The sequence below is a fragment of the Plectropomus leopardus genome, chromosome 20 (genome assembly GCF_008729295.1).
Source record: "Plectropomus leopardus isolate mb chromosome 20, YSFRI_Pleo_2.0, whole genome shotgun sequence".
In the NCBI taxonomy this organism is placed as follows: Eukaryota; Metazoa; Chordata; class Actinopteri; order Perciformes; family Serranidae; genus Plectropomus; species Plectropomus leopardus.
Genome location: NC_056482.1, coordinates 19,655,787 through 19,672,143, shown reverse-complemented (window position 1 = coordinate 19,672,143; position 16,357 = coordinate 19,655,787). Strand labels below are relative to the sequence as shown.

The 16,357-nt window shown below is 38.8% G+C and overlaps 1 protein-coding gene across 1 annotated transcript; it reads left to right on the top strand.

The window, feature by feature from the left end:
- The first annotated feature begins 12,263 nt into the window (after positions 1–12,263).
- LOC121960094 (serine/threonine-protein kinase pim-2-like) lies at positions 12,264–15,539 on the top strand. Its single transcript, XM_042509692.1, has 7 exons — positions 12,264–12,324; positions 13,033–13,470; positions 13,866–14,008; positions 14,175–14,396; positions 14,511–14,688; positions 14,794–14,967; positions 15,433–15,539. The coding sequence occupies exons 1-7, from the start codon at positions 12,264–12,266 to the stop codon at positions 15,537–15,539; spliced, it is 1,323 nt and encodes a 440-aa protein (XP_042365626.1).
- The last annotated feature ends 818 nt before the right edge of the window (positions 15,540–16,357 follow it).

The following is a 16,357-nucleotide window of genomic DNA, read 5'->3' as shown; positions in this document are numbered from 1 at the left end:
AGGGAGGGAGACGGCCAGAGAGACAGATGCCGCAGGACAGAAAAAAGCAGGCAGAGGCCCCTGTGGAGTCAGCGTGTCAACAGAGTTGTAATTGTCATCTCATGGTGGACAGTCCGGGTGGGAAAATGATGGCAGGGGGAGAGAGAAAAGGGGGAAGGAATGTGGCAGAGATAAGACGGTGAAAGACAGAGGAAGGACATGAGGAGTGGCATGTCTTGTAGGATTAGGATCTGTCTGGGTTGTGAGAATACAAGGTTATCACTGCACTGAGGTGTTGACATGCATGGACACACATGCTTTTATCTCCTTTATGCATTACATTGCATATGACAAGACATTTAGTCAGACACGCACATGTAACTGCAGTCTCTTATTACTCACAGATCATTTTCATGGACTCTAAATCTAAAGTGATTTGGGACAAAGCCAAAGTCTTATCATCCTGTCAGAAATTAAAAGAAGCAGTGACAAGAGAGCTACATTAACAGACTAAACCTAAGTACCCATCAGTTAACGTTCCCATGAAACGGCACGTCTTTTATTGTCATGTATTTAAATGAAAGTTGCTCACTATGTGCTGAAAAAAATGTATTCATTGTTCAAGGCTGTGTTAAGACCAGTGCTTGTTCTGTGTAAAAAAAGGCAGAGCCTCATTCATTTTAATGGAGGAAGTCTGAATTTCGTGATTGTTCAGTCCATTCTCATATCATCCACATGATATGCCCCTCGATGGCATCAGCTGAAAACAAGGCCAGACAGAACCCGTCGCATTAAAATTTACTGCCAGACAGCCGGACAACACCTGCCATGTCAGTCTGATGGCGTGTCATTTGTCAACACAGCCGGACAGGACCTGTAGTGTGCGCATGATATGCTACAGAACGGTATCAGGTTGACTATATTTGCTATCGATAACTTTTTCTGGTGTGCCACATTGAATTTCATGGGCGCGCCAGGAAAATATAAAGCCTGTTTATACCTCATATTAACATGCATCCTGAGTGACTGAATCACTCAAACACTTGTCAAGGTGGTCTTGACCCCATATCTTTTCTAGAGAAAACACTAAATTGTCTTGAAGCATCCCACACAAGGACTATGTTATCACTGCTGGCAATGGTGGTTGTTTTGTAATGAGGGGCTAATGCTCCATAACCTGCCCATTGAATGTCGAGTTGGACGAAGTGTTGCTTGACCATCCATCATTTTGGACAGAGTGATGTTGACTTCTACTGAAAGCTGTATCTCCAGTTGTACCAAGACAACTGATGATGAGACTAGTAAGTGTGCTAGTGAGAGTATGGACATCATAACCTTGCGCTGGGCCCTTGGACCTTCTAAGATCAGTTACGTAAGCAGTGTAAAAATCTCACCACAAGTTGTCAGATGGAGACGCATGACTGACAAAGGTGTGAACAGCGATGTGTCTCGGCTGTCCACTTGTGTTTGGATTCATGTTAATACCAGGTCTAAACAGACTCATAGCCACTCTGCTGATATGTATACTGTGTTATCTGAGAGGAAGGTTCAGCTGCCTATCTGGTGTTGCTGATTTTTATAACCACCAAATTGTGTGACAAAACAATTTCTTGCTTTCAGCTGCTGTGTCTGCAGTTAACAGATTCTGACAGCATCACCGTATTTACAGCAGTCCAATGTCACTACCATTGTCATGTCAGAGTGCACCTAGAGATTGCAAATCACCTAATTGATGATGAAACACCTTTTGTGCCCAGAACAATGATGGAGAATACTGAACATGTTTGATTTTGTGACATAGGTCAAGATAAGAAGAAGAGACAGCTCAAACAATGTTTGACACCTAAATGTGCCCCCACAGGATGTGTTCAGACAGGTAAATTTGTGTGAAACCCTAAATTTGCTAAGATTGAGGACATGTTAGTAATGAGTAGTTGGTGTGCAATAACATGAAATGACACTCTTAACATATTTTAAAATTGTTCTTTTTAATTAAAAACAGCATTATATCCAATCTTTTCATGGTACTCGTGGAATTTGCTCTTTTTATCTTTCACCATGGCTGTTTGAATTAGTTTTGTTATCATTTTAGTTTGTATATGTAATGTCCCTGGAAAGCATTTATCCCTCCAGCTTTAAAACCAGTGGAATTTATGTAGATAAGAATTTTGTGACATACAGGTTAATAGCTTGCTCACAAGATTAGAAACTAAAATGGGAACGAACTTGTGGAAGCATGTAATCTATGTTATGCAGGGTTGTAAGAATATGAGGTCACTGTCTCATTGTTAATGTGAATACAAGGTCGATGTTACTCTGTGACAACACAGAAAGACCATACAGTTGGTTTTGCTTGATTAGGGTTAACATATGAATCATAATTTGCCATTTTTTTTGACAATTTCCCAAAGTGTGACATAAATTGTCAAGCTAACAGATAAACACACAGTAAACAATAGCATCATCTTTATAAAACTCTTTGTGTATTCAACAAGGCAGCTGCATCTAAAACTTAGAGTTCCACGGATCTGTTTGTTGTCTTGTATTTGTAAAAAAATGACATGAATTTACATTATCTGTCTTAAACAAGTCCATGCTTTCTTGTTGTTTGTCTACTAGGTTTGATTTTGCGCCAATATGCCGTGCACACTGTGTGTGCATGCTGTCCTTCAAGCTGTTGAAATAAATCCTTCTTGACAAACTACCAGGTAAGGTTTTCAAAGTGATTCCAGTTCAAAGGTTACCCAGTGAGCATCCAAACAAAGTTTAAGTCTCTTTGAGGTCAGCAACACATCATTTTTTCTGAACACAGGTGGGACCCAAATGCAGGGCATGCTCTGAGTGACGGTGGTAAGAAAAGAGTTCTTTTGTAAGAGATGATCTCATGAGGTCTGATGACAGGTAATGGAACTGGGTGGCAGCAGGGAAGAATGGAGATGATGGCGCCTGGGGCAAGAAGCCTGGCAAACAGGGGCTTGGAAGCTAGGAGATTGCTGGTAGGTAGGCAGGGAAACAAACAAGAAGGCAGGCCAGCCTGCTCTCATTCCGAACTTGTCAAATACATCCACTCTGTCAGTGCTTTTGGCGTACGAGCGTGGTGCCAAAAGCCACGGCGTCAGATGAGAACGCGTTTGGGCAGAACAGGTGGCGTTTTTGCAGCATCATCCCACCATGTGCATTTGTTCACATCACCGTAACAGCATCCGGGAGCATAAACTGTTGATGCAGAAAGACAGCTAAAATGGTATACGTAGACGCAGAAGGTCACTGACAAAGCTGCACCATGTGACGAGCTTGGATGAGAATGTGGTGGACAGACAGGTAGGTGCTCAACCTGAACTTAAGAAAAGACAAATTAATAACACCAAACCTCAGGGAGAATATTCTCTAGAGACTAAGGTTGGTTGGCCTGAAGCGTAGGTACCCCTGTGGTTGAAACAGCAACGATTGTGTTTACATGCACAAAATATTTCGTTTTTTGCCCTTATTCAGAAAAAGACAACATTCCTACTAAGCTATTTATATGGCTCATGAAAATTAATATTCCACCAATATTCTCTGATAAACATTCAACGGACCTGTTTGTTTGTGTAAACACAGACTCCCTGTTTCATTCTTGCAGCCAACTCTTGAAAAGGTTGCCGATGTGATATTTGTGCATATCCAAAAACCTGTTGATATCCAAGTCTTTCATAATCTTTTAAAGTTAGTGTGTTAAACTATTTTTTGTACAACACATCTATGACAATGCACATTAAAATAATTTGAATATAATATGCTGTTTACATTTTGAATAATAGTCGAGTATTATTGTGCATGTAAAGGCACAATCTGGTGAAGACTGGTTGAAGAGCTGGGGTAAATGTACTGCCAGATAACAAGCTGATGAGAGGCAGGTGAACAGACTGAGGGGGGTGATTAGTTGATTACAGACACGTGTGCATGATGAAAATAGCCAGGAGCAGCGAAAAGAGAGAAGATGCCCAAGAACACACATTAACAAAACATAAACAAATAGAGAGATGGACTGAGAAGCACTAGGAACACAGAGAAAGGTAAAGGCAGGGAAATACTGCAGGGCTGTAACACTGTTTGTTTAGGAAATTGATCGTTAATAGCGTAAAATAATCCAGATCTGTGACTTCAGCATGCAAATCCACTGGCATAACCCTTCAAGGTTATGATTTACCATCAGTCTGATACAGTAATTATGTTTCACTGGTTATTGTCCAGAACAAAGTCCGTGGTCAGTATAGGAATATAGTGTTTGTAGTGGTTAACCACCATGATTATTGATAAAATTATGTATTATTTAATAGGGATTTTACAATAAGGCAGGCTATTTGAGGCACTGTTGCACACTGCATACTGACCCAAATGGCAAAAGGGCGACGGGTACAGGTACAATTGTGGAAGGTCTATTAAAGGTACTTTTCTTTACAGTTTAGTCAAGCGTTAGACATTGTTGCAGTGATTAAAGTGCAGACTGTCTTGCAGGGTCATGGTCCAGTGTGCTGTGCTTGAAAGAATTAGGTGCTTGAAATAAATTATAAGGACTGAAGATTGGAGCAAGAGCTGTGAACAATGTCACAGTGTGCCAGTGTGCAAGGTCTCAGATTAGCTGGTGGTGTAGACACTGCACAGTAAGTTAGTACAAGACTAATATATTTATATATATATATATATATATTTATATATGTATATATATATATATATATATGAGTGCAGTAATGTTATACATTGTAGGAAGGTAAAAAGTTCTTTTTACATGACAGCCACAGTAGGGCATTGTGGGTCTTCAGGTGAGTCGGTGGGCTTATTAAACAGGTTAACGTCTCTTGAGAGGGGAAAGAAAGTTGTCTCGGTTTTAATATGCTGGCACACTGTGCCAAGTGAAAGCATTTGGAACAGATGGCTGGCTCGGTGAACAGGGATGGTGGCAATTCTTCCATTTCCTTTCTACAGCCTGATGCAATGCATTTCATTTACACAGCTAACATTCATTCAGCCGCTCTGCAGTGAGGGAGCAGCCCATGGAGCAGAAGCCTCACCAGGTGGAACTATACCTCAGTGAAATGGAGAATGTGAATATACGTTTAATCACTGACTGTAAAAATGAGTGTTTGTGTGGCATTAAGTTTACTTGGTTACAAAAGGGTGAGTATTCAGTTTAGTCACTGGTGTCTTACTAAGTATCAGAGAGATAATATCAACACTTATATCAAGCAAACAACTACAGCACCCTCAAGTGTTAATTAGAAACAAATAAGCTTGGGGAAGCAAGTTTTCTGCATCATACACACCTGCAAAATATCTCAGTGTGTGACTGAATCCACCAACATGCTATTAGTCCATCACACAAATCTGTCTTGATGTCTATTGATCAATTCCTCTTGAAGCAATTCCTGACTGATACTAATGCACCCATAAATGTGATCAGCCAAAACAATAAACTTTTTTGTTGCAACTCTCAATATTAGGACAAGTTGAGCTATTGTATTAAAAGAAAAAAGCTTCTGTCCATAAATGGGTTGATTCATACATCAGTTGTTCATTAATAAAATGTGAAAATGGATCAGTTATGCTAAATTGCCTTAGTGGCATGGAATAAAATAAGCCAATGTGCTGTGAAATACAGAAGCTGTTGGCTCTGTTTCACAACAGTGAATCACATGAACTTTCTCTGAACTGGCGAACTACTGTCACTCGAGGCCTAAAAATAAGTGAATTAGTCAAAAGAAATGATGTGTCCTCCACTGTTCAAACAAAACCACACATTTTATCCCTGATCTCATTCAAAAACACATTTTTGAAAGTTAATTTAACATCTGATGGAATTGCATGACATAGTTGTGGATCAGAGATCAAAAATGCAATATTCTTCAGTCACACATATTAAAACCAAACCACAAAAAGGTCAGAACAAATTTAACTTACAAGACTTTGAATTGTTTGAATGTTATTGAACAATGTCGTTTTTAGTGGGACGGAATGGTTACAATGTATGGAAATGTTATTTTATGCCTATATAAGCTAGTAACATTAATGAAAGGATGTTTTTGTGAAGCTTTATAATGATGACTTTATAATGATAATGATTTAAGCATAGGAATGAAATGGGTAAAAGGGGCATTTTTACTTTGGCCATTTGACTGGTCCAAAGAAAAGGGTAGTTGGTGTTAGTTATTATAAAGACAATACATGTCAATGGGGCAGTAAAGTGTATCATGCTCACTTTTTTAAGAATGCTGTTTTGGCCTAGTCTCACACTTTATTGAACAAATAAAAACAACTTAACACCAATCCAAGTTTCTCTCTTTTACTGTACTAATACCAATGTTAGCTTAACTGCCTTGTTAAACCCATCTTAAACACACTTCATTCAAACTTGACAGAAACAAACTCACCAAAATCTATAAAAAAGTTAGTCTTGTTAGTTTGTTAGTCCACTGTTCCAACAATCACCAACTTTGGTTTGGTTGAAATAAATCCTTAGTTCATAAAGTTAGATGTAAAAATATGCTGATACTATATACCCGTGGTCTCTTAAATGGTATGCCTCTCAGCTTTCCACTAAGCAGCAGATTTCACTCCTTCAGAGTCAGCTATAGAACATCTTATTTCAACACACATGGAATCTGTGGCAACAAAACAAGCAGACAAATAATATTCATTCATTCATTCATTTTACGTAACCGCTTGTCCTCGTAAGGGTCGCAGGGGGGGCTGGAGCCAATCCCAGCTGTCATCGGGCGGAAGGCGGGGTACACCCTGGACAGGTCGCCAGACTTTCGTAGGGCAGATAAATAATAGTTAAGGGATATTTTAGTAGTTATAGATTGCTTTTTTGAAAATATAACGTTACTCCACTGCTCCTGGTATAAGATTGGAACCTTGTAGACCACACTGTTATGTTAATTCGACTGGGAATGTCTGTTCTACTCTCATTTTATATCTATAGATTTTTTTGGGGGGTGGATCTATGGATGCATCATATGGACTTAAGACCTCTGTCTATGTTCATGTGTATTTACATAGCAATTTTTTTAAGGAAAGAAAAAAATACTTAGATGACACAAAGCTCAAGCAATTTTTCAGGCACTACGTGAATTGAATACAACGCCAACATGGCTTGTTTTTTTTTTTTAACTAAAATATACATTAAAAATCAAGCAAATATATGTTAAACTAGCCCTATTCAAGTTGATTTTCTCCATTCCATGGTACATGGAGGCAGCCCCTTTCTTTGATCCTTCCATTATCTGCTTATCTGCTCTTCATCCCTCCACTTTTCCTTGGTCCTTTTTTTATCGCTCCATCTATCTGGTCCTTCTCCTCATCAGATGAGGAGTAAAAGAGTATCTTAAGTGCCACTCCCCGTATCATTCCTCCTCTGTTCTCCCTCGATATCTCTCCACCTCTCCTTTCATCTTCTTATTGCTCTCTTGAAGTGCTGTAACTTTTTTCTGGCCTCTATTCATTGCCAGTTTTACTGCAGTTTATGGATGCTCAAATAAAATGCACCATCAACTTGAGGAGCTACAGTAAACTACCCCACACTCCCCGACAAAAGCGCTGCACTCCATGGAAAGCGAGTTATGACCTCCATAAATGAACCCAAACTTGTTCTCAAAAACCATGGTGGATCAAGTTTTATCCAAGTTGAACAAAAGGGTAGCAAGCATTGTAAAAAAGAAGACTGACGTTTTCTTCCACTTTCCTGTATGATAATATACGTATTCAGCTGGGTATTGTACTGCAGGTCAAATAAATAAACACTACCAAACTGACCGCAAAATCCATGATTTGTTAGCCTCAAACAAATCCATTTTGGAATATTTCCAGCAGCATATTCCCTGTTGCATCTTAGATGTTGTGAACTACTTTATTATCTCTACTTTTGAGTTTTCACCACATAAAACACACTGCACTAAAAATGTTTTTCGCATGTTGTCTGATGTTCTGTGATAAAAGGAAATCATCTGGGTTTTGACAGCCCTCTTCTTTCTGCCCTGACAGAGCTATAGTATATAGAGCTATAGTAGCATCTTAGTATTCAAGACAGTTTGGGGTAGATGCAAAAAGTTCAAGAAGTCAGTATTGTATGTCAGTGCTGAAGCAGCTATGTAATAACAATGAACCAAACAACAATGTGAAAACAATGTGATCATGTGAAAGGGGGAACAGATGAACCTACAAAGAAGTATTTCTAAAATCTGCTGCCCCCTTCAGATGTACAGAGCTTTATAATGACTCTCAGCTTGTTGTTTAAATAACCTACACCAATGTCACTAGTTGAACAATATTTTGGAGCATTTAGCAGATGAATTAGCCACATGTTCATTTCAAAAATTGGTAGAGACCAAATACAGAGCTAAAAGAAAGACTGTTGGACTTTGGACATTCAGCAGATGCCTATATGGTGGTATTGGTGCCCACCACCACCATTTCCTTGGCAATTGTCATGTTTTTCCCAAATGATGCACAGATTTTTAGGCATTCTATTATCTCAAATGGCATAAAAAATGCATACAGCTGCCATAAATGGGATAAAAAAGAGGAAGCAGGCTCCTGGACCAAACTAGGTTTGAGCTTAGCCTCAGATGTGTACAACTTAGCTCTGTCCCTGACAAGGGCACAGTCATTGCACAGCAGTGTACTTTGGATGCCATTGTGCATTCCCACAGTGGTGGTTGTCAGAGCTAACCAGGCAAGAGCAGCTACTGTTGGGCTTGTCACATCAGGGAGTCCAGTGGAGCTCTTACAGTCACAAGGAGCACATTTATGCTCCTTTGAGGTAATGTGTGGGCACCTGCAAGGCTCTCCCAGTGTGTGTGTGTGTGTGTGTGTGTGTGTGTGTGTGGCTCTCTTGCTCATATACGATGTCATCCGCTAGCGCTTGTACCTTCAGGAAGAGGTCACTTATGGCCATTTTAAATTCATCTCACTTGCAAAAATATTTTGGTATTTATTTGTCACCCTGTCAACTGTCACCAGATAGTGTTCCGATTTCTATACTTGACCCCTCATGCCCCCTGTCATGTTTGGGGACACAAACTTTGGCTTAACTAATTTTGTAGTCACAAGGGGAAGCCTACAAGCTAGCTTTGAGTATTTTTTCCCATGTTTTTATGGTTTGCAAATACACATTTTTAAAAAATATTAACACAAATTAATGAAGTAAAGTAATAAGAATGATGTAGCGATTCCTCTTTACCAGACAGTTTTCCAAACTGGGTGTTAAACATGCAATAATAGATATTTAATTCTGATTAAAACTATAGTTTCCTAGCTTTTTTTGTTGTCTTTTTCCCTAGACATTTCTCCCTAGCTTTTAAAACATAATTTAATTTCTGGCAATTTTTGCAACATTTCTTACCTAGTTGCTATTTTTTTCAGAGTTCAAAGATTTAAATACTTGTCAAACGTATCTGAAAGCAGCACAAGAAAAGTGATGTTAGTCCAGTTTTCAAAGGGTTAATCTATAATTCCTTGGTGATGGGGCCATGTAACAGTACCCCTGACTTCTTAAATGGGGCTTTGGACACAAGATTAAGAGCAGTCAGTGTGTTTGTTTGACGTTGTCCTTTGAGCTGGAAGGTTTCAGCAGACGTTATTGATAGACTGAATTGGATTTTTATGGCAGGATATCCCTCCCTGGGTATGATGTCACCGTTGCGCCTGAGATCTGCATTAAGTTTGTTTCGCTACAGAACAAAACCTCTTGGCACCAATATCCTCAAATTTATTAGACCCCTCCATAGAAACATTTAGGAGCTGGGTGACGAGGAGGTTACAGCAAAGAGTTTGGAATTATCTCAACATCATTCATGCCTAATTATCAAGAAATGATCTCATAATTGTGAAAAAAGATGTCGTTAACACAAGAAAACACTTTAGTAAAGGTCATCCTCACTACACACTGTCCTGGCATCTACTGTAGACAGACGCAGGGGGAATATCAATTACTGTCAGTATCACAGAGAGAGACCTAACAGTTGATCCTGCCAGCTTTAAAATATGCTTCACGCCAAGTCCTGAGCCAACTCCATTGCTCAAACATTCTTCAGGATTCATATCCAGCTTTAAATAGCCTATCTTTAATAGAAATTAGTGGAATCACCCTGAAACAACAGAGGTAAATAGGATTACCACAAGAAAAAGATTAAATAGTAATATGGTCTTGCTACATCAGTTTCCATGCACAGTTAAGTGGAGCTATGGTTACGGCTCGATTAGGCCACTTGATTGAACTACTGTCCTTGTCTCAGTATACAGGCTGCAGGGGGAGAACTGAGTCATTGACGGAAGTATGTCCCACTCCTCCGTGGCAGGTGGAGATATGCCCTCTCTCAGCTAGTAACTATAGACATATAGTTATTTCCAGTGTATGCTATAGAGCGAATCACAATCCTAACTGTTTATTTATAGTAACTTCAGGGTAGCAAACAGCCACGTCATGAATATACAATCAAACAGTGCAGAGCAAACTCTGCTGTCACTGGTTAGTTTTAAAGCCACCTAACCGATCTGCTTGTGCGCAAGGTGATGGCACACGAGCAGATAATTTGTGAAAGCAGCAGAAATCCACCAAAAGTGGCAAAGGTAAAGCAGGCATGGAAGGACGTGGCAGCGCAGGTTTCATCATTTTCTGGAACCTCCAGAACCACTTGAAATGCAAAAAAGGGTACAATGATGTGAAGAGCAGTAGTAAACAAAAGCAAATTTTCTATGAAAAATTAAGCAGAAATGGGAGGAGGACCATACATGCCAGACGATATGATCTCGCCTGAGGACATACCTGCCTCCACCTTTCAAAGAGAGCGATTGGCTGTTTAAGTCTAGTTTTCCTAGAAAATAATTTTGTTTGTTGTTGTCTGAAAACATTTTGTTTTAGTTTATTAATCGTTTATTTTTTGATCATTTTTTATTTTAGTGCATTAATGTACCATTTTTCTATATTTTGTAAAGAAAGATACAATTTTGTTTTCGTAAAGGCTTTTTCTTTGTTTATAAATGTGTCATTTTAGTTTTGTTTTTTGAGTCATGTAGTCTCAATAAAATATGCACCAATGCTCACTCATACTTGATGTGCTGACAATTTTAATTAAATCAACAAACTGTAAAAATGAAGGCATTTTGTATATTTAAGGATTTATTTTAGTAATTTTGAGTGCTCTTCGGTTTCAGTTAGTTTGTTTTTATAATAGAGATGACTGTAATATTTTCTTTTACCACACCAAAAAATTAAGTTAGATAATCCGTGCACAAAGACAGTCAGAGTGGTAGGTTGCACATTATGAAGTGATTGATTTGATTTCATTTGTTAAGTTGGCTTTGTAATGAAAGAACAAATGAAACGCTGACTCTACCAAGGGCCATTTGCATCTCAGCATTTTCACATTTTCCACATTGGCCAGTGTAGTTCTTCTACACGCGTGGCACAAAAGAAAAGTTTCCCATCTGCAACCTCACCACTAGATGTCACTACATTAACAACACTGGACCTTTAAGCAGACAAAACACTTATGACTCACGTTTAAAAAGTTAATTTTGGGGCTTAATAGATCCTTTTATATTGATTCAAATGTTTACAAAAAACCCTTTTGAATATAAATGTGACAAACATGGTTTCAAATGCAATATATTAATAATAGTAAAATTGAACTTATTGTCAATAGAATATTAGTATCATTTAGATAGTAATTATTGCAAGGATTTTGTATTGGTTTGGATTAGATGAGACAGCTTTCTATTTTTTCGTTCACTGAACAAACAAAACAAAAACAATAACTGTAAGAGAGACACAGTGTAAAACAACAACAATGTATTTGGTGTATTTTGCTATTGCAGTATTTCACATTGGTAAGCTGTCCTGCCTGTGATAGTATTGGGTCAGCTTTTCAAGCTTTCATGAGAAGGACATTTGCTGTATTTAGTAATATTTATTGCCATAATATTAATAAAATTAATACAATTGTTTGTTTATTTGTTTTTTTTTTATTTGTTTGTTTGGGGTTTTTTTGTTTGTTTATTTTTGTGTGAAAATTTGAATGTTGTGCATTCCGTGATGTTTTAATGACATCGGACGGAACATGATGTCATAAAGCATTTTATTTCAGGTGACATCATGTTCTGTCCGATGTCATGAAGCGTTTTATTTCGGATTAGTGTATGTAAGAACTGTCAGGTAATATCAGAGATTCATTTGACAGACACGGGTTTACTGCTTCGTGAGGACGCATTTTTCGAGAGACAATTTGTTTCAACGACATTTGATCGCCATGGATGGATCAAAGCAAGAGCCAAAGACTTTTTACTTTCCGGTCTTTGGCCAACCAAGAGGTAAGTGGCATAAAGATGAGATGGGCATTGGTTTGGTAACAACAGTTACAACAACAACAAAAATTACCAAAAAGTTACCAAAAATTTAGTTTATCAGTTTACTCTGATGCTAAAAAAGTATGTGTGATTTAGGAAAATAAGTAAAACATTTCAAATGCCTAGATGGGTAAACTATCCAACATTTCACAGGGAAAACATGGATTAGAGAAAGACTAAGACGTACCTTTAAAGTTTCAATGTATATAATAGCTGTAGGTTGATAGAGAGGCCATTTAATACAATCCTTATTCATAAAAAGTTGGGTCAATGTGTAAAATGTTCATTTAAAAAAATGATTGCAGTAAATTGGTAATTCTTCTCAAATACATCAATGTGAATATAGTCAAAGTACAAGATATTTAATGCTAAATTGATAATCTTTATGCAAGACTTGCAAGTAAGTTCCCTGTGTCATTCCATGTTATTGCACCGTATTTTTCATGGATTGAAAAGCTTCTATTTCTTCATCACTTTAGTTTGATGTGTTGAATTGGCCTATTTCCCTCACATATGGTGGAAAGGATTTCCAAATCATTGCATGTTTATTTTATATTTTTAGGTTTTACACAGAGTCCCAGCTTTTTCTGAATTTGGGGTTGTACAGTTATCAATTAAATGCCACTAAATGCTGTTACTAGGTGTTTAACTTTGTTTTTGTTCTAATTTTAGCTGCGGACTTCACCTTCAAACTTGACAGCATAGTGGAGGATGTCCGGGAGACGAGGAGCAAGAGGAAGGCCAGTACTGAGGAAGGGCCTTCTGAGAAGAAGCTGAGGGGTAATATTGAGACCAAAACCAGTTCCCCTTTCATGACTGTGTATGAGGATGCCAGTGTGAGGGGGAACAAGCGGCGGGCTGATGAGACTGAGGAGGAGCACCCCAACAAAAAGCTCAGAGCTGGCAATGACACCAGCATCACTGAGTCCAGTAGTGGGGTGTCCAAGAGTGTCAGAGTAAAGAGGCGCAGAAGATGGGCCCGCTCTGACACAAACAGGTCCTCAAAAACATCGTCTAGCCGGAGCCTGAAGATTTGTACATCATGCTCATCTTCCTCCTCAGAAAAGGAGGAAGGGTATGACTTGTCCTTCGCAGTCAAAACCAACAAAGGTAAATAGATAATTTGAAAAAAGTTAGGTTAGACCTGATTCATGGTTTGAAATTTTGAGAACTCTAATTATTGGCCTTGTTGCCATGAGTTCAGCCAGGAGTTGGTTTTCTTAGCTTAGCTAAGTTTAGCTTAGTTTATTTTAGCTTAGCACAAAGACTGAAAATGCTCTGTTAACAGTCAAGAAAATCCATCCGTCTCCAGTGTTTAAAATTTAGCACTTTTTATCTTGTTTGTTTAATCCATCAAAAATCCAAAGTTATCATACAGACATGAGCCGTACTTAATGTTTTCATTTGAATCTTGGCACGAAAGCGAGTAAGCACATTTCCAATCATTAAATGTCTGTCTAAAATTGATGCAAATACGTCACCTCTTTGTGTTTTTGTTTTTACAGCTGAATTTGAAGGCACATACTACGAGCTTTCCCAACTTGGCAGAGGAGGTTTTGGATCTGTGTATGAAGGCTACAGGATAAAGGACATGACACCAGTGGCTATTAAACACATTCCGATGGAGCTGGTCGAATACAAGGAGGTGGTAAGTGATTAAATCGGGTTTCTTGAACACTATCAACTATATCATGTTTTACTGGTAGTGCCAGTGCCTTTGCATGGTTCAGACCATGCAAAGCTATTTCTTTCTCATTTAAGGTGGTATACATTGATGTTATTTCTGATCATGTTATTTTCTGTATGTTCTTTAGCTCCAAGACGGAAAGGTGTTTAAAGTCATCGATGAAGTCGCCCTCATGGTAAAAGCAGCAGGTGGGGCTGAATCAGCTGGGACATCTGCAGCTATCTCCCTGCTGGACTGCTTTGCTCTAGAGGAGGAACTTATCCTTGTTATGGAGAGACCAACACCTTCCATGGATCTCCGACGGTACTGCAGTGCAAAAGGAGGCTACTTGCAGGAAGACGAGGCTAAGGTACTGAAGCTAGGTGAAGGAGGAAGAGTTAGGCAGCATTTCCAGTTATTTATAATGTTTAGGTTCAACTCCACTGCATGCATTCACCTATTTCACTCTTTCACTCTATCACAGATTATCATGAAGCAGATGGTGGATGCAGCACTCGATATGCATGAAAATGGAGTGTTTCACAGGGACATCAAGTTGGTAAATGTCCTTGTTGAAACTGGATCCGCTGTCCCACGTGTCCGAGTGATCGATTTTGGCTGCGGTTGTCTTGTGACAGATGGATATTATCATCGCTATTCTGGTATGATATCTTAGAATATTAAAAGAAGGATTCTCATGCTGTTCTCAGTTTTTGTTGTTGTAATTCCGATTGTCTCTGACCGTCTTTCTCCTTTATGTTCTTTAGGTACCTTCACGAAAGCTCCTCCAGAGTGGTTTCTGGAAAAACAATACCAGGCGGAACCCACAACGGTGTGGCAGCTGGGAGCACTGCTGTATGACCTGCTCGACCATCAGGACACTTTCAAAACATCAGTTTATCTTCGGAGCGGGATTGACATCTGTCCTAATCTGACGACAAGTAAGCCATACAAACACATTTTGAAAGGGTCATTTAAATGAAATTATAAAAGATGGTGTTTTTTATACCAATACACTACAATATTTTTTAACGTTTTGTAGTTTATAGCCATACAAATTTGCAGTTTGTTGTAGATTATGTATTCTAACAAACAGTTTGTGAAAAGAGACGTTGCTTGGTTTTTTTAAAAGTTATGAGCACTATGAAGTTAAAATCACCTTTAGTGTAGCACTGTTAAGGCAGAAATCTGTGGCTTCATCTCATTTCAAATAAACCAAGACATGTTTGAGTTAACACTTGCAATACTCCAAATTAGACATGTTTCTGTTTAAAAGAATTCATGTTTTTTGTTACTCTTACCTACCATTCCAAAAATAAATAGATGCAAATCTTTGAAAAATGATGCTTGTTTAACAATGAATCACTGAACCACCAACTAAACCTGTGATCTCCTGCTCTCTCTAGACTGCAAAGACTTCCTGAAGAAGTGTCTTACCGAAGACCCCGACTGGCGAGCCACCTTGCTTCAGCTAAAATACCATCCCTGGCTTTGTGACGGGCGACCACGTTAGCAGAAATGTGAATTTTCTGCTAACATGGTTGCCTCCTGGTTGTTGAATGCCCAGTGATCCAGTTCTCAGTCTGCACTGCAGTCTAATACACTTGGATTCCTGAGCATGCAACAGTCAGGTCTTGAGCTGCATCCAGCCCTTAACCAATTCTTGGGCACCTGTCTGACCTTGGTCCTCATTTAGGTTGGTTGGGCTGGTTTGCAGCTACAATTGAGGTCCTGTCCCCAAGAGTCTCTTGAGAGTCTCTTGAGTTCCAATAGGATCTCTAGTTTGTTTTTTTTCTTTTTTATATCATAACTGTAATTTAGTTGTTTTTTACGACATCCATTGCACGTCTGTCCGTCCTGGGAGAGGGATCCCTCCTCAGTTGCTCTTCCTGAGGTTTCTACCATTTTTCCCCCCGTTAAAGGAGTTTATTTGGGGAGTTTTTCCTTAGTCGATGTGAGGGTCTAAGGACAGAGGGATGTCGTATGCTGTAAAGCTCTCTGAGGCAAATTGTGATTTGTGATAATTGGCTTTTTAAACAAAATTGCCTTGACTGCTTTACTCTCATTTCCGAATGTTGATCTGTGCTGTGAACACAACATCTTTTGCCCTGTGCACCGTGAGGGTCTCAGGACAGGGATGTCGTGTGTAGTACAGAGACACATTGTGATTTGAGCAAATTGGCCTGTTAAAATAAAATTGAATACCCTAAAACAATGTTAAAAAAAATAAAACTAATCTGTACACATCTTTGTCTTGTGGTGTTTTAAATGCAGAATTTCACCTCTGGGGATCAATAAAAACTTAGTTTACCATATTTTTGTCTTGATTCA